The sequence below is a fragment of the Sturnira hondurensis genome, unplaced genomic scaffold, assembly GCF_014824575.4.
Source record: "Sturnira hondurensis isolate 20B ecotype Veracruz unplaced genomic scaffold, ASM1482457v3 Scaffold0015793, whole genome shotgun sequence".
NCBI lineage: Eukaryota > Metazoa > Chordata > Mammalia > Chiroptera > Phyllostomidae > Sturnira > Sturnira hondurensis.
In genome coordinates this window covers 1,203,165-1,229,843 of record NW_028088424.1, presented here as the reverse complement: position 1 = coordinate 1,229,843, position 26,679 = coordinate 1,203,165, and the positions used below count along the sequence as shown (strand labels likewise).

At 39.9% G+C, this 26,679-nt stretch overlaps 1 protein-coding gene and 1 pseudogene across 5 annotated transcripts in view; one reads left to right on the top strand and one right to left on the bottom strand.

Moving 5' to 3' along the window:
* Nucleotides 1–26,679, top strand: part of ALG9 (ALG9 alpha-1,2-mannosyltransferase) — a 169,634-nt gene that overhangs the window by 52,279 nt on the left and 90,676 nt on the right. For all 5 annotated transcript variants that reach the window (XM_037065562.1, XM_037065559.1, XM_037065563.1 and 2 more), the window contains 4 exons: nucleotides 12,157–12,311; nucleotides 14,755–14,884; nucleotides 15,330–15,477; nucleotides 16,803–16,932. In XM_037065562.1, the coding sequence (XP_036921457.1) occupies nucleotides 12,157–12,311; nucleotides 14,755–14,884; nucleotides 15,330–15,477; nucleotides 16,803–16,932 (563 nt within the window). The remainder of the gene's footprint in view (nucleotides 1–12,156; nucleotides 12,312–14,754; nucleotides 14,885–15,329; nucleotides 15,478–16,802; nucleotides 16,933–26,679) is intronic.
* LOC119000520 (histone H3.3C-like) lies at nucleotides 516–939 on the bottom strand (annotated as a pseudogene).

Genomic DNA, 26,679 nt, shown 5'->3' with positions numbered 1-26,679 from the left:
AATGGTTGGCTTTTTGAATTTTCAATATGTATGAGAAGATTATTTAGACCTCTGTGGAGATTTGGTTAATAGTTGCAAGTTAAACTGGGAGGGAGGAGCTTTATAGCCCTTAAAGTGAGGAAGTCAACATAATTTACAGAACCACCCAAGGAAGCAAAAACACTTATAAAATCTCAGAAGATAAGTCTATTTGATTGAGTCTTCTTTTTTTTTTCTTTTTGTCCAGAAAAATTAACAGGTTTATTTATATTGTCATAAAGTTGAACTGCTTGAAACTTTTTCAGTGAAACACCTTGACTTGCATTAATGCTTAATGTCCCCGCATTTATATTTAAAAAAATTCACACGCAAGTGAAAATGCAAAAACAGCCAATACCTGATTTCTGTCCCCTATTTTCCACTACAGTCACATACTTAGGTACCTTTTTGACCCCATGGGAAAAAAATATCAAATGTCCAGAACTACTAATAGCAGGAAGAAAATTTTTTTATTTTAAAGAATGAAATGTTTCCCATCATAGTGGATTCTTAAGCATGTCCTCCACATATGCGGCATGCTAGCTGGATGTCTTTTGGCATAATTGTTACACTTTTGGCATGGACAGCACACTGGCTGGTGTCTTCAAAAAGACCAATCAGATAGGCTTCACTTGCCTCCTGCAGAGCACCAATAGCTGCACTCTGGAAGCACAGATCTGTTTTGAAGTCCTGAGCAATTTCTCACACCAGACACTGGAAGGGAAGTTTGTGAATCAGAAGTTCAGTGGACTTCTGATAATGTCTAATTTCACGAAGTGCCACAGTACCGGGCCTGTAACGATGAGGTTTCTTCACCCCTCCAGTAGAGGGCACACTCTTGAGAGTGGCTTTGGTAGCTGGTTACTTCCTTGGTGCTTTACCACTGGTTGATTTGTGGGCAGACTGCTTTGTATGGGCCATGGTTTAGGTATCTCTTTGCTTACTCTCCTCCTTTGGCTGGAGCTCGGCAAGCTGGAGGAGGTGCTGGCGCTAGAGAGCAATGGCGGCTGTGAACCGGAGTCTTCTATTTTATAAAGAAGTGTGTGTTAACATGACAGATTGCTTAATATAATGCTAGAGGCAAAAATTCTTTGGGAAATTATTTCTACCAAAATCTGAGAACCAAGCCAAATTGGATCCTAAAGTGAGAAGCTTTGGACTTCCTAAGGAGCATGATGCTTTTTTTTGTTTGTTTGCTTCTATGTTTGCACTGTTGTGAAAATTTTAGTTTGTCACTTGCTTGCTCTGCTTCTGTATTACACAGCCAGTGTTTTCTCAAGTTGTCATGGCTTTGGATATCCAGTGCCCATAGTTTCTTTTATGGAAGACAGATTTGAGCAGAAATTTATATGACTCTTGGAAAGAGATTTTATTTCAGACTTTTCAGTCTGATTTGGATGCTATGTAACTGATCCCTCTGTAGGAGGGTACAGCCAGGGGGCCCCCCAAAGAAGAATATGCAGTGGGGTCCAGAACTCAGGGTGTCCAGGAAATATTAAAAAATATGGGGTGTCCTCACCCCCACAAGTCTGAGCTGGGGGGATGGGATACATGGAGCAGGGCCATTGAGGTGCTTTGCATAGCAACAGTTTTGCAGATAACCTCTAGAATGGTCATTTAACATATCTATAACCTTTAACTGGTTTCATAGACATGTTAAATAGCTGTGGCCATGCTCTGAACCAGAGAGAAGAGACTGACTTCCACTCAAGAGGCAACTGGGAGGCAGCTCCCCAGCCCCCCTTGCAGCCCCTGCGTGAGAGCTTGGAGTTGATTGGCTCCACACCATGGGGCCACGCCTGCCCAGACTCACTATGGCAGCCCAATAAAGCTGGGAGGATATGGGAGTCCTGGCGGGTATAGCCGATTGTGGGAGGAGTCGGAAATGGGACTGCAGTGGAAGATTGGCGAGAAGATTTAAACGCAGACATGGCAGCCATTGGAGAGAGAACCACACGTTCTGGGCCAGAATGGGGGCTCTCGCAGCCATGTGAGAGAGAATCACTATGTAGCTTTAGCAGAGAGAACCATGCGGCTTTGGCCAGAGTGGGGGGACTCCCCCCAACCCCCGCCCCCGTCCCAGCCATGAGAAGAATCATCTTGCAGCTTTAGCGGAGAACCACCATGCAGCTTTGGCAGACAATCACCACAGGGCTTTCTATTTTATTTTCTTGAGATACAGTGCCTTGGACTGGGCAAAGGGGGAAAGGACTGTGTATGTTTGTGGGTGTTTTAAGGGACTTTGGAATTTTGATGAAGACATTAAGTCATTACTCTTAAGTCTGTATAACTTGAATAAATAATTCCTTTCCTTTTCACCAATCTCTAACATGGAGAGCTATAATTCTCCGGTGAAGGGAAAGGCGAACCTAGTACAGGGGGATCCCAGGAGATGGGGGGTCAACTAGGTAACATTGTGGGACCCCCTTCCCTGGTGGCCAGTCTGGGAAAACCATGGGAGACCACATGTGCATTAGCTTTACAACTACTTGTCACAGTAAAAGCCGCCAAAACTAGCCAGGAAGGATCTGCCCTATAAGAATAGAGTCCCTCCCACCCATTAGGTCAGTCTCTGCTTGGAGTTGGCCTGCTCTCATGTTCTCTGCTATAAACTCTGGGTGTTCAGTTCAAATCTTTGTCCCAATCACCAAGAACCTGGTTACCTGTGTCCACCTGTGACACCTCCATTCCACCCCTTATTCTGCTTTTCTACTATTCCTGGTTTATGAAGAATTCACTATATTATAGTAATAGACTATGATAGCAGCCTTCAGAGTCACTTTTGTTTTGTGTGAGGGCTATTTTAACACAACTGTTGCTGGTGAAAATGAGCTCTTTTGTGGTGTCAAGAGAAAAGAATTTCAAATAGCACATGTGTGGAGAAGTTTAAACATCGTGGCAAAATTTTATTGGAGTTAAGGGAGTTAAACCTCAGGGACACAGAAAGCAGGCAGGCTCTGCCAGTGACTGCCACTAGGTTCCTGTTAATCCTCCAGATATTTTCTTGGTTCTTGGTAAAGAATAGGGTGCCATTCAAACCATCCAACCCAACTTCCTGATTTTTCCTGGGCTTCACTTGGGCCCTCCTCCCAACCAATCCCTTTCCTGGACTTAGTGGAGTTCCATGCTCTCTAGTCAATCCAGTTACCTTTCTAGTATTTCCCAGGCTAGGTTCTGACCCTCTCATGTAGTCACTCTGGTTCTCATTGCACGTGTCCAAAAGTAGAAATACCTCCCCCTGCACTATCTTGACTTCTGTTGCTTGTGTCAAAAACTTCTAACATGTCATCTGGTTTCCACTGCACATGTGCCCAGGAGAGGAGTTTCCCAGCATCCTCCCTCTGAGAATCCAGTACCCAGCAGCAACACCCTCAGCGAGAGTTTCCTGTCTGCTCTGTGTTAATAGTCCTTGGTGGCAGTCTCCCAGAATGTGTGAATGAATCTATTTGTACTATAGCTTCCTAGTAAACTCTATGGAATGCTGTCCTAGTATCTGCTTCAACTTTCCAGTGTATTAAATTAAGCTTAATACTTATTTACCTCCCTAGTTTATTAAGCTTAATATTTGACTCCTTGTGCCTCCTTTCTTATATTAATAATTAGCTAACTACACTAATATTTTTCCCCATGAAGACTTTGGGCCTTGTAATCTTATAAGGGTAAATAGATGAAGGACTCATCCTCTGTAGCTGATTTTTACTGTCAGAGATTATAGTCCTGCCTATTCCCAGGCCCAGAGGGTCTTCTTATCTGCTGAAGGAAGAAAGGAGCAAAAAGGGAAGGAGAGTCTTTACATAGGGGAGAGGGATTTTGCAAAGTCCAGGTTGGTCATCTGTGCCTGAGGCAGCATACGTGATGTCTAGAGGATGGCGATGTTGGATAAGCCGGGTTCCTTGTGGTTTCGAGGTGACAAATTTAACAAGAAGGTTAGAAGACATAGTCCAAAAATGAGAATTATAGCAACTAAAGGTCTTCTGAGAGGTAAGAACCAGATGATAGAGGGAAGGACTAACTTGATACTGTCCCAGATTAGGTTGGAGAAGTGGCTTCCCTGGACCAAGGTGTGTCACACCTGTTTGACGTGCTCTCATTTACTGTATTTAACTCAAATTCTGCTTGGGAACATTCTAAGATTTCCCCCACAAAGACCTCTGGGCCTTTTCTATCTGAACCATTAGGGCGTAAAAGGAAAGAAGTTTCAAGTGAAACCAATAGGCTGCCCCATACTTCACTGACTCATCCAGCTAGTCCTGACCACAAGTCAATCCAGCCAAACCATTGAGTCTTACTTCAGGAGATGGTGATGTACATGGGCTTCTAAAGAGAGGCCTATGCCATGTAAACAAGCAACCAGGCAAATAAGCTTATAGGCATACACTCTATGAAAACAGAAGGAAGAACAGAAAGATTAATGAACACATCAAATCATAAACCAGTTTCTGAATTTGCAAGACTATCAGTTGAGAAGACTTCCAGGTAAAAGGCTTTGCTGGTATAAAAGCAAGCAGCAATTGCTAGAAGGGGAAATCCCCAAGCTGGGTTCTGGGCAGGGACCTGCGCGCCCTCTTGTCTTGTCTGCAGGCTCCTGTTGTTGGGCCACAGGAAGCAGGGAGTCTGCACAGTCTGAGACAGCGGGGGAAAAGGCAAAAGGGGGATGGAGCTGTGTGTGCACATTGCTCGCAGCTCAGTTGAGCTTGGCAGTGGCTGTGGGAAGTCCCCTTCCCTGTGCAGAAGATGGAGATGTAGTAGCTGGGCGTACTTGGGGTTTCATGTGCCAGGAGTAAAGTCTATGGCAGCAGTGGGTGTGTGCTTGCTCCCTGCGTTCAGTGTCCCACTGGCACCCATATGTTCATTGCCCTGTAGGAACCCACAGCACTGGGGCCAATTTGCATACAGGACAGGTTATTCCTAAGCTATAGTCTAAGCTGCATAAGTGATACGATAAATGGAAGAAATAGGCAGTAGCAGAGGGGTGGGGAAAGACAAGTGAAGATCAAGCAGTTTTCTTTTTTTCTTTATGTTTATTTGTTAATCCTCACCCAAGGGTATGGTTATTGATTTTAGAGTTAGAGGAAGGTAGGGGAGGAGAGAGAAAGAGGAGAGAAGAGAGAGGGAGAGAAACATCAGCGTGAGAGAGAAACATTAATTGGCCCTCTCCTGTATGCACCCTGACTGGGGATTGAACCCACAACCTTTTTGGGACAATGCTCCAGTCGAATGAGCCACCCAGCGAGGGAAAAGATCAAGGAGTTTCACTGCAAGCCACAGCTCCTCCCACTTGTCCTGGCTTGCCAGATGTTGGTAGTGGAAATGGAGTTCTTGTAGTATCTTGAGAAAAAGCATTTCCAGGGACCCACAAGGGAAGATGAGGTCTGGTAGTAAGATTTATTTGGGTGCTTGATTCAAAATCAAAAGAGTGCCCCTCCTGGGTTCTCAGTGTCCCATCTCGATCTATCCCACCATGGAAAAAGTCCAACCTTGTGTTCAGTAAGGCTGAAACAAAGGCCAGTGCCCAGAGTTTTTATGCGGTCTCAGTCCCCATCTATTTAGCTTAGCTCATGTTCTCAGCTGTGCTGCTGTGTCCAGGCTCTTACCTGGAGCCTGTGTTTGGAGTTTAGCCATGCGACTGCTAAGGCCACATGGCTATGTAGAGAGAACAGTCCAGTGAGTGAGACAAGTTAGAATCAGAGAGAGGAGGTGCTTTCATTGTTCCCCTGGGGATATAAACTGGTTGATTTTTAAAGATAACCAATCAACTTCCCAAGCTTTCGGGACTCATGATGGGTCCACCCCTTAGTTAGACGAACAGGCTTCTATGCTGAAGCACCTGCTGGTGCACCCTCCAACAATGGGTGCTGGGGGGAAAGCAGTGTGCTCCTCAGGAGATTTCCTGTGTTATGAGGACTCAGTCTCCTCAGCAGCAGTCCCCTGGAGTGTGTGTGAGTCTGTTTATACTGTAGCCTCTTAGTAAACTGAATGGGAAGCTGCTCTAGTATCTGCTTCAGCTTCCTAGTTTATTAAGTTTTATATTTGTTTCCACTCCCTAGTTCATTAAGCTAAATATTTGATTCCCTGTGCTTCCTTTTTTTTTTTAGATTTTATTTATTTATTTATTTTTAGAGAGAGGTGAAGGCAGGGAGAAAGAGAAAGAGAAGGAGAGAAGCATCACTGTGTGGTTGCCTTTCACACACTCCCAACTGGGGACCTGGCCTGCAACCCAGGCATGTGCCCTGACTGGGAATCGAACTAGTGACCCTTTGGTTTGCAGGCCGGCACTCAGTCTGCTGAGCCACACCAGCCACAGCTCCTTTCTAATATTAATAGTTAGCTAACTATACTAACATAATTATAATGCTGTCATCCCTTAAAGTCATCTAATATCAAGTTGATATTCAGATTTTCATTGTCTGAAAAATAGCTTTTACAGTTAGTTTGTTTTAAAGCAGGATTAAACAAAGGTCATATACTGATTTTTTTTAAAGATTTTATTTATTTATTTTTAGAGGGGAAGGGAAGGAGAGAGGGAGAGAAATATCAATGTATGGTTGCCTCTCATGAGTCCCCTGCTGGGAACTGGCCGGCAACCCAGGTATGTGCCCTGACTGGGAATCGAACTGCAATTGTGTGGTTTGCAGGCCCGAGCTCAATCCACTGAGCTACACCAGCCAGGGCCATATACTGAATTTAATACTATGTTCCTTAAGCTTTTTAAGAGGTTTTCTGCCAGGGTCCAGCCTCAGCAGGGTGCAGAGTCCCCGAAGGATGGATGGCGCAGGTGACAAGTCAAAAGTCAGACACCTGGTTGGGTGCCGGAGAACAGCCAGCCTCTGTGGGACTGAGCGAACTCACTGAGTTTAAGCTTTATTTTTATAGAGATTGATATATAACATTAAAGGAGCAGGTGCATGGCATGAAGTTATGTTAAACAACGGTTATTTGACTAAGAGAGTCATTAATCAGACAATTAGAGCCAGCCGTATGTACAGAGCTTTAGATATCTTATTATTTATTAAAGTTCTTATAATTAGGCATGGGGCAATTATTTCTACGTGCTTAGTTTGTAATAGTTAGCTTGTCCTGCTTCTTTTGTCTGCCTAATTCTACTTGATATATATTTTTGTCTAAGGTAGAGGAGGGGCTGTTACTCCATCAACTTCTAGATACTCAGGGGCTACTTCATTAGAGGGGACTTTGTTCTCTGGCCAAGAAATTATTTTGTACAACTTCATTGGAATTATGCAGACCAGTGGACCTGAAATGCAGGTGTCTAAAAATCCCACCACCTACTAATCGCAAAGACAAACATTCAAGGAGAGATAGACAGGAAATCCAGCCACAGTTACCTCTGCTGTGCAGATGCATCTCATCCGTCCTGACTGTCAAGGGACGGCTGCTGGTCAGCTCCCAACTGTTTTCCACTCTCACTGTTATCGAACAGAGGGAAAGGGGGGTCACAATATACTGTTACCGGAAGGACCCCCTACCAGGTTTGTTATGTCCACCACCAGATAGGAAAGACGGCTCTCCATGCCAGGGGTCTGTGAAAAGGAAAGGAAATGTTTATTTAATGCTCTGCAGACTTAAAGTAGTGACCTAATGTCTTCATTAAAATATCAAAGTCCTTTATGGATATCCTCAGACCCCTACAGTGCTTCCTTAAAGAAGCAAACTACGTGTTTCGTGTTTCGTGTTTCAGACCGCTGGCATCATCAGCTGTGTTGCCATCCAGGCAGGATCTCTAATTAATCCAAAGCCATGTGGCACCTTCTCATGGCCTACTGGCTAGAGTTCTTCTACCCTTCTTCCAGACAAAGTCTCTCCTGCTTCCCGGGCCGTGTGGCCAAAGGGAGCACCCCAAAGCTTCGTGGTCCTCTTGTACCAAAGCTGGAGGGGTCCCCACTCTGGCCAAAACTGTATGGTTCCTCTCTTCACGAGAGCTGTGGGGGTCTCTCCTCTCCTCCAGGCTGCAGTGAGGGGGGCAGGTCACTACTCTGCCAAAGCCGAGTTCTCTGCTAAAGCCACATGGTGATTCTCTCCACCCAAGCTGCGGGGGTCCCCACTCTGCCAGAAGTGCGTGGCCCTCTTCACTGCCACAGCCTTGTGGTCCTCCCTGTCAATGGCTGCCATGTCTGGGTTTAAATCCTCACACCAATATTCCTCTGCAGCCCGATTTCCGACTCCTCCCACAATCATCTACACTTGCCAGCGCTCCTGTATCCTCCCAGCTTTGCTGGACTGTCATCATGAGTCTGGGTGGGTGTGGCCCCATGGGGTGGAGCCAGTCTTCTCCAAGCTCTCATGCAAGCACTGTAGCCTGGGGGACCTGCACCCAGTTACATCTTGGGTGGATGTCACTTTCCAACCCCCCCCCCCCCCTCAGAGCATGGCCACAGCTATTTAACATATTTATGCAGCCAGTTAAAGGTCATAGATATGTTAAATGACCATGCCAGAGGTTAGCTGCAAAGCTGCTGCTGTACAAAACAGCTCTCAATGGCCCTCCTCCATTTGTCCTTTCCCCCACCTCACACCTGTTGTGGGGGGAAGTGGTGAGGACATCTTATATGTTTTTCTAATATTTCCTAGATACCCTGAGTTCTGGACCCTATTCCAAATCCCTATTTGGGGCCCACCCTTGGCTGCACCCTGTTACATCACCTTTTTCTCCTGAGGAAAGGAGGCCATTTGTCTTGCCATGCCCCACATTTGTCTTGTCATGCCCCACATTTGTCTTCAGCTGTTTGTTCCACTGAGTTAACAGTTGATTCCTTCATTTCTTATATTTTTTAAGGATCACTTTTTTTTTTGAAAAGGAACTTTTTTCCTGACTATAAAAATAATGTATGCTTGTGGAAAATTTGGCAATGTTTGTAATGTAAGTATGAAAAAATATATTAAGCTACTTTCTATAGTATGAATCCAATTTTTGTTTAAACATGTATAATGTCTACCTAGTAAGAAAATGAGCCCTGGCTGGCGTAGCTCAGTGGATTGAGCAGGGGCCTGCAAACCACACAATCAAGGTTCGATTCCCAGTTAGGGCACATGCCTGAGTTGCAGGCCAGTTCCCAGCAGGGGACTCATGAGAGGCAACCATACATTGATACTTCTCTCCTTCTCTTCTTCCCTTCCCCTCTAAAGATAAATAAATAAAATCTTAAAAAAAAGAAGAAAATGAGTGCTTTCTGTTTTTTATTTATACTTTTTAATGTATTTTATAATAGCAACAGTACTTCTTAAAAAGAAAAAATATAAAGAACTAAGAAAGGAGTTACCCACTTATTCCATCATGTAGTACAACTGTTGTTTTGATTTTATATATTATATGGAGGACATTTCAAAATTTTAGGCCATATTTTAAAAATGCATTTGTTAGTCTTTGAGATACAGAAGAGAAAAAGATTGTTTACTTGTAAAAGATAGGTTATTTTCTTTCAATTAAGGAAACTCCAACCTAAAATATAAGGTCTGTCCAGAAAGTATCCAACCATGTAATATGAAAAGTAGAGACTTTTATTTATTTAAGATGATACAAGATAAAAGAAACATTGTACATAGGACAATGATGCCTCAGTCCTTTTCAAAGTAGGCACCTCACACAGTTCTCCTAATTGCCATTAGCTGCCCCATTGTATTTTTCTGAATCTTGTCAGTGATCTCATATCTCTTCCCTTTCAAAGATGATTTTAGTTTTGGGAAGAGCCAGAGAAGTTGCAGGGTGTCAAATCTGTGCTGTAGGGGGCTGACACATCTGGGTGATTTGATGTTTCACCAAACAGGGGCGGAAGATGTGATGCATGAGTAAGTGCGTTATCATGATGAAGCTGCCAGTCGCCAGTTGCCCATAGCTGTGGACTTCTGAATCATCCAAATAGTTTCTGTGGAGGAATGTTCAAGCTAATGCAAAATCTGATGCAGAGTCATTGCTCTACTCACTCAGTCATTTTGAATGTGACAGCCACACAGTACAAATGCTCACTCAATGGCATCTACTGCCCCCACTGACTAGTACAGTGAAGTCATCATTGTCCACGTATGTGCATTCCAGTCCACTCTCCTTGGCTGCCAGGTTACATTAATGTTGTGCAAACTGTTCTCGTTATATTAACAATGGCTGGACTTTTTTGGACATACCCTGTATTTCCTAGGAAGGGACAAATCCTAAATTATAGCTTGAAATCTCATGATAAAATTTTAGAATGAAAAGTGTAAGATAAACTTGTTATTGCAGTTCAAGAATTTTTATCCCTGTAGAGCAGGAGTGTCAAACTTATTTTCACTGGGGGCCATTTTCATCAGCTTCATGGTTGCCTTCAAAGGGCTGAATGTAATTTCAACTGCTTGACTGTTATGGAATAGTTACATTTATACAGTCCTAAAATTATTTTGGCTCTTTGAAGGCAACCGCAAGGCTGATGTGGCCCCTGGTGAAAATGAGTTTGACACCCCTACTATAGAGTTTCTTCAAAAATACAGATAACTGCCCTTACCAGTGTGGCTCAGTTGGTTGGGTGTCAGCTCACAAAGCAAAAGGTCTCCAGGTTGATTCCCAGTCAGGGTACAGGCCTGGGTTGTGGGTTTGGTCCCTGGTTGGAGCACATATGAGAGGCAACCAATCTATATTTCTCTCACATCGATGTTTCTCTCCCTTTCTTCCCCCCTCCCCCCTCTCTAAAAATAAATTAATAAAATATTTTTTAAAATACAGATAATTTAGGCCTTTGGTGAGTAGCCCAGTTGGTTAGAGCATCATCTCAATATGCCATGGTTGTGGATTTGATCACCAGTCAGGGCACACACAAGAAGCAACCAATGAATGCATAAATGAATGCAACAACAGATAAATTTCTCTCTCAAAATCTATCAATAGATACACTTTAACAAAAAATACAGATAATTTATGCATGCTAATTAGGCATCACTAAGGTGGGCTTTTTTAATTAAAAATTTGGTTTTTAAACATTTTATTTTTATGGTGGATCTTGCCGACAGTCGTTTCTTCTGAACTCGTTCATTGTAGACATAATGGACAACAGGGGGCACTCTGTATATACCACTTGTCAGTGGTTCTATACACCATTCATTATTACTAATGTGAGGATAGTAGGGGGTGCTTTCACTATGGGTTACAGGCTTATCACATAGTATGTATGCATCTAACCATAGAACTTTGCAGCAGGTGCTTGGTCTTAGGGTTCATTAAATTCCTTTAATTCTTTCACCTGCATTAAGTACATTTTGGTTCCAATTCTGGGATTCAGAGTGGATAGGTATTTGTAGGAGAGAAAAGAATACTTGTTCAGTAAACTTCCTTTAAGAATTTTTTAATTTTTTGCTTTGAAATGAACTTTTTATCATTTATGACTTAACAAAAACCAGTGATGGATTTGAGAATTTGGCTTTTTGTTTTCCTTTCATCTGTAGCTATTTTTTAAAATACTTTATTTATTTATTTATTTATTTTTAGAGACAAGGGAAATGAGGGAGAGAGAGAGGGAGAAACATCAATGTGTGGTTGCCTCTCATCTGTCCCTTACTGGGGACCTGGCCTGCACCCCAGGCATGTGCCCTGATTGGGAATTGAACTGGCAGCCCTTTGCTTCACAGGCCTGTGCTCAGTCCACTGAGCTACACCAACCAGGGCTCATCTGTAGTAATTTGAACAGACCAATTAGTGTATAAGTAAGAAGGTTAATGTATTGAACACAACATAGAAATTAAAACCCAAGAATGAATTTATGTCATGCTTTTGGTTAATCTCAGGAACCTTTAGTAGCAGGACTTAGTAGCAGGACTACCTCTTAGTAGCAGGACTCATTAAAGAGAAAAGACATTTTTTCTTCTTTTAGTGTAGAAATTAAGTTCTATTTCCCATTCGCCTGATTTCCATTTGTTCTAGCCAGATCTCCTGTTATGCCTCCATTCAGATGTTGAAGCTCTTGGGAGAGTTTATTTAGAAGTATATATACCTCTTTGTACTTCTTTATTGCACTGGAGAAAGTGTGAATACAAGAATTAAAACATTTTATGGGGTGTCCTAGGTCATGTTTTCATGTTTGAGGTAAAGAGAACATTGAAATGCAATATGTTGTTTTGTTCTAATATGGTGAAACATGGATATTTTTCTGTGTCTTGCAGTTCAGAATTTAGGCCACCCATATTGGCTTACCTTGGCTCCAATGTATATCTGGTTTATAATTTTCTTCATCCAGCCCCACAAGGAAGAGAGATTTCTTTTCCCTGTATATCCACTTATATGTCTCTGTGGTGCTGTGGCCCTGTCTGCACTTCAGGTAAATTTCAGGGAAATGCATGTCAGCTTCATTCTGTTTCACATTTTGAGTTGATCCTTAGGCTTAAAGGCAAATTACAAAATGCTTCCACCTAAGATATTTATTTTATCCATTCACTAAACCTGATATAGATTATATTATTAAGGCTTTATGTAGTGATTGCTTAGCTGTTGATTGTAATCTTTTTTGCTGATTACATATTTGCAGTGTTAATTTGTGTGTTAATGGACTTTGTTGCCAACCAAAATCCAGGTATTTTTAAGTCACTGTATGGGCCTACCACAGAATGGTGGCACTCAAGCAGAGCTAATGAAATGTCTGCTCTTCAACGATGGACTATACTAAAGCTATCATATGGAAAAAACTAAACGGACTTTCTGGCTAACCCAGTAGTGTACCCTCAGGTCTGGGTGACTGTCACCACATTCACTTTTGGAACATTCTCACCACTTCAGAAACCCTGTACTCTCTAGCTGTTGTCACAGCCCTTCCCCACATCTCCCCAGTCATAACTGCCACTAACCTACTTTGGGTCTCTGTAGGTTTGCCTATTCTGTGACATTTCACAGAAATGGAATAAAAATGTCTGGTCTTTTTGTGACTAGCTTCATTCACTTAGTATAATGTTGTTGAGGCTCATTCATGTCAGAATGATACTTTTAAATAATTTTAACTAATTATAAAAGTAATTGAACTTCATTGCAGGTAATTTTTCTTTTACAACTTTCTAAATTAGTCCTACCACACTAACAAAACACCTGCCCAAATTTTGCCTATCACATATCAAAGTATATTTTGGTTGTCATCTAAGTTTACATATAATTTATATCCCTTTTAATATAATTACATATAATATTCTTTATTTTGCCATATCTATATCCATCATTTTAATAGCAGAATAATGTTCTAGATTGGCTATAATATATATTATTATGTAATCTGTAATATACAACATTGAATTGATTATACTATAGTGATCAAATGTAATTTATGTTAGAGGTCAGGTTGCTCACTTATTTCAGTATTATAAATAATGCTAGGATAAATATCTTTGTTTAGGTATTTGGATTGTTAATTTACAACAGATTTCCCAAAATATAGAAGTCTAAACATATTTATGGTGCTTGTTATGTATTGCAAATTGCTTTCCAAAAGTAGTTCTAGTCTAGGAGGGGAAGAAGGAAGGAAAGAAATCTATTGGGATGATACTCAAAGACTGTAGAATTAATGTATGACAGGGTCTGTCCAGAAATTATCCAGCCATGTAGTATGAAAAATAGACATTTATTAGAGAAGATAGAAGATATAAAAAACACTGTACATAGGACAGTGATGCCTCAGTCCCCTTCAAAGTGGGCACCTTGGGTCCTCATATAGTTCTCCCAGTCACCATCAGCTGCCCTGTCATATTTTCCTGAATCTCATTAATAGTCCAAAATCTCTTCCCCTTCAAAGGTGATTTTAGTATTGGGAAAAGCCAGAATTTGCAGGGCACCAAATCTGGGCTGTAGGGGGACTGAATCACCTGGGTGATTTGATGTTTCACCAAAATACGCTACAGGAGATGTGATGCTTGAGCTGTGTATTGTCATGGTGAAGCTGCCAATCACCAGTTGTAGGCTTCTGAATCATTTGGATAGTTTCAACAAAGGAATATTCAAGCTTAATGCAAAATATGATGCAGATTTGTTGCTCTACTCACTCAGTCATTTTTAATACAATAGACACACAGTACACATGCTCATTCAGTGGCATCTACCATCTCCCTGACTAGTACAGTGAAGTTGTCATTGTTCATGCATGCTCATTCTAGTCCACTCTCCTTGGCTGCCAGGTTACATTGATGTTGTGCAAACTGTTCTCATTATATTAACCTATGGCTGGACTTTTTCCAGGCAGACCTTGTATCTATAAATATATTGTAATGATATTCATGTAGTTTATATAGTTTAGAAGATAATAAACAACCTTTTCTTGATGTTTTATGAGAGAAATTCCTTTCTCTTCTTATTTGGTCATGAGATATTTTGTTGATACTGAAAACTTTGATGAAAATTTCTCTGCAAGGGAAGATTAATACTCTTTATATCAAAATAGATTGATACTTTATATATCAAAGAAACTACAAAGAAGCATTTGCTTAAATTAAAAAAAAATTATTGGCATTTTAGAACTTAGGGAAATATCCAAATAATTTTCCTATGAAACTACTGAGATTTCATTCTTGGGAAGCCCACTGGCCAGGCTGACATTAAGGTTGTCTTAATGGAGCTTGCTTTAATCTTAGAATTTGAAGTGGGTATCTCACTGTTTGCAGATGCTCAGATCTTTGATAGAACTTCTTGTGCTACTTTTTCCGTCTTTGTTTTACTGTGATGTTTTCTGAATATGTATATTCTGCAAGGTATATCTTTTTTTAAATACGGTTTTTGTTTCCTTCCAGAAATGTTACCACTTCATGTTTCAGCGATACCGCCTAGAGCATTATACTGTGACTTCAAATTGGCTGGCACTAGGAATACTGTTCCTGTTTGGACTCTTATCCTTTTCTCGCTCCGTGGCACTGTTCAGAGGTAAGTATACCAAGAATGCCTTAACCCAGACTTGCGAGGCACTTCACTTTGGGTTTTGCTTAATGTGTGATTGCTTAACACAATTCAGCTTAACCTTGGAGGAGGACTTTTCTATAGGGAGAACCTGTGGACTTAATATCATGAGCCTGGGATATGACTTCTGTATATTCAGATTGAAGAGAAAATTGAGATTTTTTTAAGTGTGATTAACTATTTTTTCCCCTCTGTTCTTGAAGGTTTTTTCCTTTAAAGGGATGCTTTTTCCTTATTAAGGAAGTTTTAAACATAGGGTGTAGATTTGGGGCTCAAATCCTATGATTATATATTTTTTATAATCTTTAATTTCACATAGATTACAGTGGGACATTAAATACATCGTAATTACATGTCAGAGTCTCATGTTACTTACTCATTTTTGGTTTTCACAAACCTTTTTCCCTTCCAGGCTATCATGCACCCCTCGATTTATATCCAGAATTTTACCGAATTGCTACAGACCCAACCATTCACACTGTCCCAGAAGGACGACCTGTTAATGTCTGTGTAGGAAAAGAGTGGTATCGATTTCCTAGCAGCTTCCTCCTGCCTGATAAGTAAGTTGTCCTTTAATCTCAGCGTTTTAAGTGGAGTAAAATAGCAATTCTATGGCAGTGTCCTCTTAATTTTCCTTTTGTTTTAGATTTTTCACGAAAAGTTTTTAATTACCATCTCAAAGAGCTGTGGGGTCTGCACTGTGCACCCACTGCGTAGGTTCAGTAGACTCGTTGCCGTGTTTGTTATCCACCCTGCACCGCCCTTACTCAGGTCTGGGAAACTGGAAAACCACTGTGGCCCTGGGCCCCTGCTAGTGGCTCTCCCTCGGGATTCATACTTATATTTCCATAATGACCTGATATCAGTTTACTTCTAAAATTCGCCTAGAAACTTTAGCAAGAAGTGTGTTTTTATTCTTATTAATTTTGTTTAAATTTTTAAAAATGTATTGATTTGAGAGAGAAACATCGATTTGTTGTTCCACTCATTTATGTATTCATTGGTTGCTTCTTGGATGTGCCCTGACTGGAGATCGAACCCTCAACCTTGGCATGTAGGGATGACACTCTAACCCACTGAACTACCTGGCCAGGGCAAGAAGAGTTTCTTTTTAGAGAAGAAGTGTTTGTCATCCAATGAACCATCCGAGTGGAAGTTTTCCACCAATGTGTGGATATTAGAGGAAGCTGTGGTTAGGACCTCTGTACCACTTTTCTCTAAGCTATCAGTTGTTGCCTGTGATAGCCTAGGTTCTGAGTTCCTTGTATTTGCTTAATTTGGACAGAGAAGAGTGCTATTTCGAGAAAAGGGAAGTCAGGTTAAGGTGAGTCACCTTGCTCCATTTGGGGACTGGTTTTAACAGATTAGCTGGCGGTGGTATGTTGTGCTGGATGAAGATCCTGTATCAGCCATTAATGATTAAATCACAACTTGTTTTTTAAGTGTTAACTTTACCTTGGCCTCTCCATTTGAAGTAGTTTCAGAACTAAAGATACTTATGATGATTACAAGTCCTTCTCCCATAGTGAGTTCTTCTGTTTCACTCTTTTCTCTATATACCCGATGAATTTGGTTTAATCTTGGTAAATTGTAATTGGCAATAAAAGTCAATGCTTCTCTGGTGTTTGATGGTGTGACCATTTGGTTACATATTCATTGCTGAGAATTGGTGAAATGGGTTGAGAGTTTAAAATTTCTCAATGAGTTTGGACTGAATTGTGACCTCTGCCTCTATGCTCCCTGGTTGGGGTTTTAGTAGAAATCTTTTATCTCCAAGGGAAATGAAGTATTTTTTACATCATTTTTTGGCTTGTTTATTTCAAGTACATTTAGCAATATGTGCCCCCTGTGTTTTAACTATTCTCCGTATTTATGTTTCTGACAGTTGGCAACTTCAGTTCATTCCATCAGAGTTCAGAGGCCAGTTACCAAAACCTTTTGCGGAGGGACCCCTGGCTACCCGGCTTGTTCCTACTGACATGAACGACCAGAACCTAGAGGAGCCATCGAGATATGTAAGGGCAACATTCTTCCTTCTGCTACTTCAGAAAGAGTTCTACCCCTAAAGTCTGTTGGCATACATATTAGAACATTGATAAAATGAAAATGTTGTAAAAGCAATTTGTTTAGGGTGAGGAATATAACAACTTTTGTTGAGAAACAATGAGCAGTATCACTTTCATTTCCAAATTACCTCCTTTATTTTCTATGTAAACCATATACCTCAATATATTTTCTAAGCTTTGCTGGAAATTTTCTAATGTTGAATTTGAATTATTCTGAAACACATTCTGAAACTCTTTTCATTGCTCCGCTCATTAAAATACTTGGTGGGGAACTTTCAGGTTATCAGTAGACTTTTGGTCTATTAACATATTCTGGTTTTAGCAAATGGACAGTCAGGGATGGCTGTTTTTACAGTTTGTCCATGGAGCAGTATCTCTCAGGACTGTGCTCTTCTACCCACTTATCTTGACTCACTCTGGGATTCCATGTGGATTTTATTTCAGTTTCTTTGAAAGATGATACTTTTGCCATTTGGTACCAGTAACATCCTTGACTGTAGAAAAGGTGAGAGCAATAAAGATAGTGCTCCTGATTCCCTGAGTCAGTAAAATTTTACTTTATAAGATTATTAGAAAGCACACTTTGGGGGCATCATTTAACAATTTAAATGTCAAATACATTTTGTTTAGGTTTTCTTATTATGTCATGTACTTGAAATGTGAAATACCAGGTCTTAGTCCCCTTCTGAAGCAAACCTGCAGCCACATCTGGCCTTTGGTGTCCCAGATCCATCCAGGCTGGTTAGAGAGACCCTTCCATGGAGACCCTCAGAGATTATGAGTAAGATTTTCACTGTGTGAGCAATAGCTATAAGCTGTGAAAATGGACATTGTAAGATGCAAACTTGGTCTGGCCCCTTGGGGTGATAAGGTACATATTCCAACAAGTGGCTTATGTTAGAGTTTCCTTCTAACTTAAGACTCTGATTCTTATGATAGTGGAAGTACCCCCAGGCAGGGTGAACTGTTATTGGTCAGTTTCGTTTTATCTGAGATACTCTCCTGAGAGCAGGCTTTTGATGTGTAGAGGATCACATCACCAGGGGAACACTGGATAGTTGAGAGTGAAACGATACACTGTGATGGGAAAAGATACAATTGAGTGATGTTGTCAGAGCTATATTTGAGGAAGAGGCACCATGGGGCAGTGAAAAAAGAGCACAGACTATGGAGTCCGGCAGGCCCGAGTTCGGATTCCAGTTCTGTTGCTTGTCTTGGTGATCTTTGGCAAATTGGTTAACTTCTCTGTTTAACTCATTTCAGTGTCTGTCTGGAAAATGGGAATAAAGATACCTACTTGGAAAATTATTATGAGATTAAATATTTTATCTCTCTGTCATATTTAGCATGGTATTTGGTACACAGATTTTCCCACAAACGTTCTTAATCAAGAAATGGTTTATCAGATGGGTTAGGGTAAAGGAACTGCTTATCTGTCTCTTCTTAGTCGCTTCTCTTGTTCCCAAACTTCATTTTTATTTCAGTCCATCCAGACTCATCATTGCCTTTTCTATTCCAATGACTTTGCTTATTTTGACGACTACACTTGTCTTCTGGTAACTATCAAAACTGTTCTCTGAAACCTTTCCCAACTATAACTTCATAGTGAGCAGTCCTTTTTTTTTTTAAAGATTTTATATATTTACTTTTAGATAGAGGGGAAGGGAGAAAAGGACAGAAACATCAACGTGTAGCTGCCTCTCATGCACCCCAACCAGGGACCCGGCCCGCTACCCAGGCAAGTGCCCTGACCAGAAATCGAACCAACAACCCTTTGGATTGCAGGCCAGCGCTCAGTCCACTGAACCATATCAGCCAGGGCATGAGCAGTCCTTCTTAAATGCCTTAAATATTTATCTGTACAGCTCCTTTAGCCATTCAATTATGTTGTCTTATGTTATTTAAATATTACTGATATGTATGTAATTATCTTTTCCCATCAGATTATAAATGCTGTGGAGAGAATGACTGTACCTTATTTCTTTTATATTCACCACTATCTGGGATAGTGCTGTCTATCTAGAAGTTAGCCTATATATTCTGTCTTGCTCGAGAAGTGAATATAGGTCATTGCTGGGATAGTGAAGTTGAGAAAAAGTGGACTATAAAATCTACAATGGCCTTTTGTACATTCCTTAGGCTTTGGTCACTGGTGGTCTCTGATTAGATCTTATTTCTATATTCTCTGCTAACAGACACTTATATTTGTTTAACTGGCTCCATATTAGCTATATCCAAAAAGTAAAGATTTTTTAGAATATTTATGAGTCATCAAAAAGCTGGCAGATAAAAGCAGGGGCGAACAAATCAGATACATCTGTTGAGAGTCATCCATCTTCCAGGGGATGGGAGATTCCCTGAAGCTTTGGATTTTCCTGCTTCATTGGGGAAATGCCCTCTGGATCCAGTCCATTCACCCTTGACCCTTTGAAAAGTGGAAGAGACATGTGATGTGATGGCTTCCTGTGAATTCTACATACCCTATGATCAGGAATTCATTTGCTTTAGTCAGCTGTCTAAGAAGATATTTGTTTTTCTCTGATGATAAAAGTAATACACATTTATTGTGTAAAATAGTGAAAGCCACAATCAGAAAACCAATCATCTGTAATCTCATTAACTAAACATCAAACCACTCAACATTTTAATATTTTTCTTCTACCTTTTTCTCTTGCAAACATGGGTATTTGTATGTAAATAAAAATCTCAACTATTTTTTAAAATAGTGCTGTAGTTTTTTAAGAAATGGTGCCAGGATCAAGGCTGTAATTGCCAAATAACTACCTGGCATGGGCGGGGGTTGGGGGGTGGGGGGGTGGGCGGCATGCTTACTACATTTACATTGTTGCTTCTGGTACTTGTCCTGAGTTTCAGTCTGCATTCATTCAGAAAGGCAAAATAATTACCTCATGTATCTTTCCTGAGCATGCTAAATAGCAACATTATTTTTATCTGCCCTTTGGCTCTGAGTGACAGGTTTTAGCTAACCGTCCGGTGCTAAATGATTTGCATCTATCTCCTGTTTCTAGTCTGCGTAGGAACTAGTAAACATGTGTGACTTCCTTTATTTCACTAGCTTTCTTTACCTCTGAGTTTATCAAGAATTAGAAGTGAGTGTGATAGTTTTGTGGTTTCTACTGCATTGTTATAACTATATTGCAGAAATAATATTTTTTTGTGTTATATCCTTTCATGGCAGGCATTGAGTAGCTATTGGACATTCCATTATTTAGCAGGAGATATTTTTAAACTGGTACATTGCCAAGATTTTTGGCCAGAACCAAGGTCTGGATTTAGAAGATACATTTAGTTTACCTTGAGAAAGACCTCAGGTTGCTTGTGGAAGTGGTATTGGAAGGGTTACATCTTGTGAACTAGTGGAAGGGTTATCTGAAATATGACAAAGTTGTAATACCAATATGATGGGCATGGCTCATAATACAGAGTGAACCAAAGAAGCTGGGAGGTATTTGAGTTGAGTTTGTATGCACTTTGCATATTCTTTTTTACAAACTACTTAATTATTTTATTTTATTTTATTTTATTTTAATTGTTGTTCAAGTACAGTTTTCCGTCTTTTACTCCCATCCCAGCCCACCCCTGCAGTGCTCCCCACCTCCCTCCCATTTCCACCCCCCTAGTTTTTGTCCATGTGTCCTTTATACTTGTTCCTGAAAACCCTTCCCTTTTCCCCCTGAAATTCCCTCCCCTCTCCCCTCTGGTCATTGTCAGCCTGTTCTCTATTTCAGTGTCTTTGGTTATATTTTGCTTGTTTGTTTGTTTTGTTGTTTAGGTTCCTGTTAAAGGTGAGATCATATGGTATTTCTCTGCCTGTCTTATTTTGCTTAGCATAATGCTTTCCGGTTCCATCCATGCTGTTGCAAAGGGTAGGAGCTCCATCTTTCTTTCTGCTGCATAGAATTCCATTGTGTAAATGTAGCATAGTTTCGTGTTTTTTTTTAAAGATTTTATTTATTTACCTTAGAGGGGAAGGGAAGGGGAGAGAGAGAGAGAGAAATATCAATGTATGGTTGCCTCTCGTGCGTCCCCTGCTGGGAACCGGGAACTGGCCTGCAACCCAGGCATGTGCCCTGACTGGGAATCGAACCGCGATCGTGTGGTTCGCAGGCCCGCGCTCAATTCACTGAGCTACACCAGCCAGGGCGCATAGTTTTTTGATCCATTCATTTACTGATGGGCACCTAGGTTGCTTCCAACACTTGGCTATTGTAAATTGTGCTGCTATGAACATTGGGGTTCATAGATTCTTTTGGATTGGTGTTTCAGGGTTCTTAGTATATAATTCTAGCAGTGGAATTGCTGGGTCAAAAGGCAGATCCATTTTTTAGTTTTCTTAGAAAATTCCACAGTTTTCCATAATGGTTGTATCAGTCTGCAATCCCACCAACAGTGAACTAGGGTCCCCTTTGCCCCACAACCTCTCCAGCACTTGTTTGTTGCTTAGTTTATGATGGCCATTCTTACCCGTGTAAGGCGGTATCTCATTGTGGTTTTAATTCGCATCTCTCTGATAGCTAGCAATACTTAGCATCTTTTCATGTGTTTCTGGATCTTCTGTATGTCCTCCTTGGAGAAGTGTCTGTTCAAGTCCTTTGCCCATTTTTTAATTGGGTTGCTTGTCTTCTTAGAGTGGAGTCATATAAATTCTTTCTATATTTTGGAGATCAAACCCTTGTCTGATACCTAGAGGTATCATTGGCAAATGTGTTTTCCCATACAGTTGGTTCTCTTTTTATTTTAATACTATTTTCTTTAGCCATGCAGACGCTTTTTATTTTTGATGAGATCCCATTTGTTTATTCTTTCCTTTATGTCCCTTGCTCTAGGGGACATATCAGTAAAAATGTTGCTGTGTGGAATGTCTGATATTTTCCTGCCAATGCTCTCCTCTAAGACTTTAATGGTGTCACAGCTTATATTTAAGTTTTTTTATCCACCTTGAACTTATTTTTGTGTAAGTTGGTGCTTGAGTTTCATTTTTTGCATGTAGCTGTCCAGTTCTCCCAAGACCATTTGTTGAAGAGGCTATTTTTAGTCCATTTTATGTTGCTGCCCCCTTTGTCCACTTTGCATATTCTTATACTGAATGGTTCAACTGTATGCAGTTTTCTGGATTCACCCACCTTTTCTTGTGGATAAAATGACACAGCAAATGCAAAAATTGAACCATGCTCCAATTATTCTTTAATATGTCAGTTGGCATTAGAATAAATTTGCATTTTCAAAACAAGTATTATGGCAGAACTGATTGTATATTTAGTCAAAGCTTTCTATATCTTGTTCTTTTTTATCCCTGCATTTACCACTTAATCAGTGGAATTATGGATTTGGAAGGGAACTTAATATCATAGAGTCTATGATCTCTTCATTTTATGGTAGAAGCAGAGGCTCAGAGAGGTCATAAAGTGACAAAGATTAGTCCTAGGATAAGAAGCTTGGTTTCAGTATTCTCTAATATTCTTTTGACAGTTCCTCTGACTTCCAGAGCCACTTAGAGTTTATATTATATGGTGTATCATTTGAATATATGTTTTCATGCAATGATTATTTGATGACTGAATAGACATAAAGAGGCTGAACATTATCCTTTTCAAAAGTTGCTTTTCATTTCTAGAGCTCTGTTATATATATATGCATGCCAGGTACTATTGTTTTTACCAATTAATAGAAATGGTCAGGGTCTATTCCCTTTTCTTTTTCTCTCTTTTAATCCTTTCTCCTGCTGTTTTTAGAAGTCCTTATTGAAGGAGAAAATAAATTGCCCTACAGATAGTTTTATTAAATGTTATCAGCCTTGAGTATCAAAGCAAGCAGATTCAAATTGCTATAATAAATGCAGTAGAGTAAGATTGGAATTCACTAAGAATTTAAGTGAAGGCTATCCAAAATGCTTTTTTGAAATTAATTCTTATCTACAGCCATACCACCCTGAATGTGCTGTATCTCATCTGAAATTAATACTTGGGTATCCATTGTGTCGCCATTTAGAAATTGAGTGATATTTTCATGATTCTCCACTGAGTGACCTAAAAATTTTACCTGTGAGTTTATATTTTTATAGTACAGTTAATTTTTACTTGTGAATTTAAAGATTTAATTTGTGAATATATACTTAGCACAGCTAAATGGGAGATGTTAAAACTATAAGACAGTCTATGATACTTTTAAAAATTTAATTGGACTATATATTAAAAAAGAAGTGAAAAGCCAGAAAAATACTAAAGTAGTTGAAATCTTCCCTGTCAGATGTTTCCTCCTGCACTTCCTCCAAATGAGGTGGCTCCGTTGGTCAGTCCACATCCAGTACACCAAAAGACTGTGGGTTCCATCCCCAGGCGGGACACATATGGGAGGCAACCCATTGATATTTCTCACATCAATGTTTCTCCCTCTCTGTCTCTCCCCCCCCCGACCCCCTTCCTCTCTCTCTCAAATCAATTTTAAAAGTTTCATTTTTTTATTGCATCTTTTTTTTTGAGTTTCCTCCTAGGCCTAAGTGTTCCTATTTCAAAAAAGGAAATAGCATAGGAGAATATTGATGGCTGCAAAAATGATGCAGTAGCAAGAACACTGGACTGGAGTTGAAAACCTGTGATTTTTTTTTTCTGGAATTGAATGAAGTATATTTTCCTATATGGCTTTGTGAGCTTCCAAGGACCTTGAAATAGTTTTACATCTCTCCCCAATTTGCTGTAACTATACCTGAAATCCAGTCATAGTGTTTAGATTTTAGCTTATTCTGTTACCTGTTTTCTAATCAAATATTTCATGGTGGCAGAGCTTATCTTGAGATCTGATGCCAGGCTATTAGGTCCCTGGGCCCTGGGACCTAATGACCAGAAGTGGAAGTCTGTTTCTGTGCCCACAGAGGTGGGTATCTGTTAGTGGTACGCTGGGCTGTGTCATGCTGCCTGAGTGGGATATTGATGTTTGAGAGCTGAGAAAATGCCACTGCGCCCATCCTTGGTGGTCTCCATAACAGCTGGTGAGGGAAAGCTGCAAGAACATTAGTTGTGCCCGACTCCCCTTTCTCACTCCTCTCCCACCAGCACACTCACCTTTGGTTATTGGTATATTGACCTCTGTGTCAGACGTTTTCTTTTAGAATATGCATTTTCATTTACATCTGGGGTGGTATTAAATTGTCCCCCTTAAAATTTATTGATGAGATGTAAAAGATGTGATGTTGATTATCAAATTAATTTGAATTTCCCTACCGCCACCTTTTTTCCTTTTGGGTTAGAGGTGCTGATTTGTTCTTCTCCAAAGCTTCTAGTGGGTTGTTAGAAACTGAAAAAAGTCACATTTCTTTCAAATGAATCTTAAATACTTGTATTTTTCAAAATTTTAAACGAAGGCATATTTTTAGCTTCGACAGCTGGTTGGTATGTAGCCTGTGGCTAATGAAATGAAACATTTTTGTTTCATGATCATGCGTTAATGTTACCCTATGATTTTGTCATTTTTGATGTAAGAAAGAATGATTAAATCTGAAGATATAAAAATTGAGCTCTTTGTTTACACTTTAAGGTGGATTTAAATCAAGTCTTTTGATTTTTGAATTGTAGATTAGGTGGTTATGGCTTTTGGTTTCAGATTTTGTCCTATGAGATGCTGATAAAATTGAAAGAAGAAACCATTCTTTCTGATTCTGACTCTTAGACCTAAGGGAAAGTCACTAGTGTCATCGAGGACTCAAACTGAGAAATGTCAAACTACAGATAGTCACAGTGAAAATAGTATATTTAGCATTATCAGATTTTTTGAGGAAAAAATCTATAGCTGCAGAGAAAAAATGCCCGGGACCTATAAAAGCAGTTTGGTGGTGATCTTCTTTGGGTGGTGAGATTATTGGTGATTTTAAAAAGGCATTTAAAAAATTTTATAATCATGTTTTAGTTTCATTATTTGAAAAAAATAAATGACCGTAATAGGGGCTATGGATATCAAATCTTTGGAACCATCGAGGAGACCTCTGGTGTGCTTTACAAACAACACCAAACGTGCTGTCGGTTGGCCTCCGGTTCCCTGTCTGAGGACAAGAACTTCAACCTGAAATTGGGAGATAAATCTTCTCTTCAGTAATTCCAGTTCATTATGTCTGGGACTACTTTTGCTGCTCTTTCTAGATTGCTTCAAAAAAGCAATGTAGTTAACCTATTCCAAGCTGTGAAGAAACTTAAAAAAAAACCCAAAAACCTAGAAGTAAAAGAGGATGTTGCTGTGGAAAATAGGCTGTTCAGGAGAGGAATTAAATAATTAAATGAAATTTTAAATAAAATTAAATAATTTGCCTACCGTTGAAGTTTGGACAAAAGGCTTGTCCATCCAGTAAGTTTGCTAGAGACTATGTGTTGGCCCGGGCATTCCCAGCAGGCCTGAGTCACTGGCTTAAAAAGAGAATGATCTATAAATCTTACCAACACGGTATCAGTCTTTTGGCCTTTTTTATTCTTAATCATTTTTAGATGTCTCTGATTTCGGTTCCTTTATTGGTTCATTCATCCACCCATTCATTTTTTTCGGAAGATTTTATTTATTTACTTTTAGAGAGGGGGGAAGGAGAGGAGGAAGAGGAGAGAGGCATCAGTGTACAAGAGATAACATTGATTAGTTGCCTCTTGGGTGCCCCCAGCTGGGAACCTGGCCCTCATCCAGGTCTGGGCCCTGACTGGGAATCAACTGGATACCTTTCCGTACACACAGGCTGGCACTCAGTCCACTGAGCAACACAGCCAGGGCTATCCACCCATTCATTTAAAGTCAGGAAGTTTTTATTGTTCCTGATTATGTGCTGAAAATACAAAGGTGACAAATTAATTGATTGTTCTCAATTAATGTCTCAATATAATTGCTATCAACTTCAACTGTTCTACCCGACCTTGGAGCATTTTCTAGTGAGAAATCTCAAGCACGAAACTTTGCAAACCACTTTTGGCACATTGGATCAGTCACAGAACCTTCTCCATACACTGCACAAATCTCATTTTTCTGTTTCAGTTCCGTGTTTACCCTTCTTGAAATAATAAAAACATAATATGCTGAAAATGTTGCTTATTTTCTTCTATCTTCAATATTGAAATGGCTACACAAAAATTCACCAATTTGGATAAGTTTTTAAATGCATGCTGATATGACAGCTGTCACAATACAATTTAACAAAATTATTTCAAATGAAGTTAAAGACAACTAAGCACTACTAGAGCCATGTTGTAAATAAACCAAATGAAGTTTTTGGCCAACCCAGTTTTTACTGTCTTAATGTTATAGCTTTAACTGTAAGACTGGTTAATAATTTATTTTTTAGAAAACAAGATTGACATCTCTTTTGATTGACATTTATACTTCTTCAGGTCATATTCAGCCTTTTCCATTTTGATTCTTACTTTCAGGGGTTTTCATGAGTATTTCATGTGAGTTTTGTTATTAGATTATATTATTTCAGTTTCTTTTGAGAAAGATATACCTTTCTATTACAGACACAAGTTAACCAGTTTTAGTCACAAATTTTATCCCCCCCCCCCCCAAATCTCAAGGCTCCTTGTTGCCTTTTTTTTATTTTAAAAAAGTTTTTATTTTGAAATAACGGTTCACAGGATATTACAAAGATATTACAGAAGGGTACAAGTGCTCTTCATCCAGTTTCTCCCAATGTACCTATAGTTAATCGCAAAC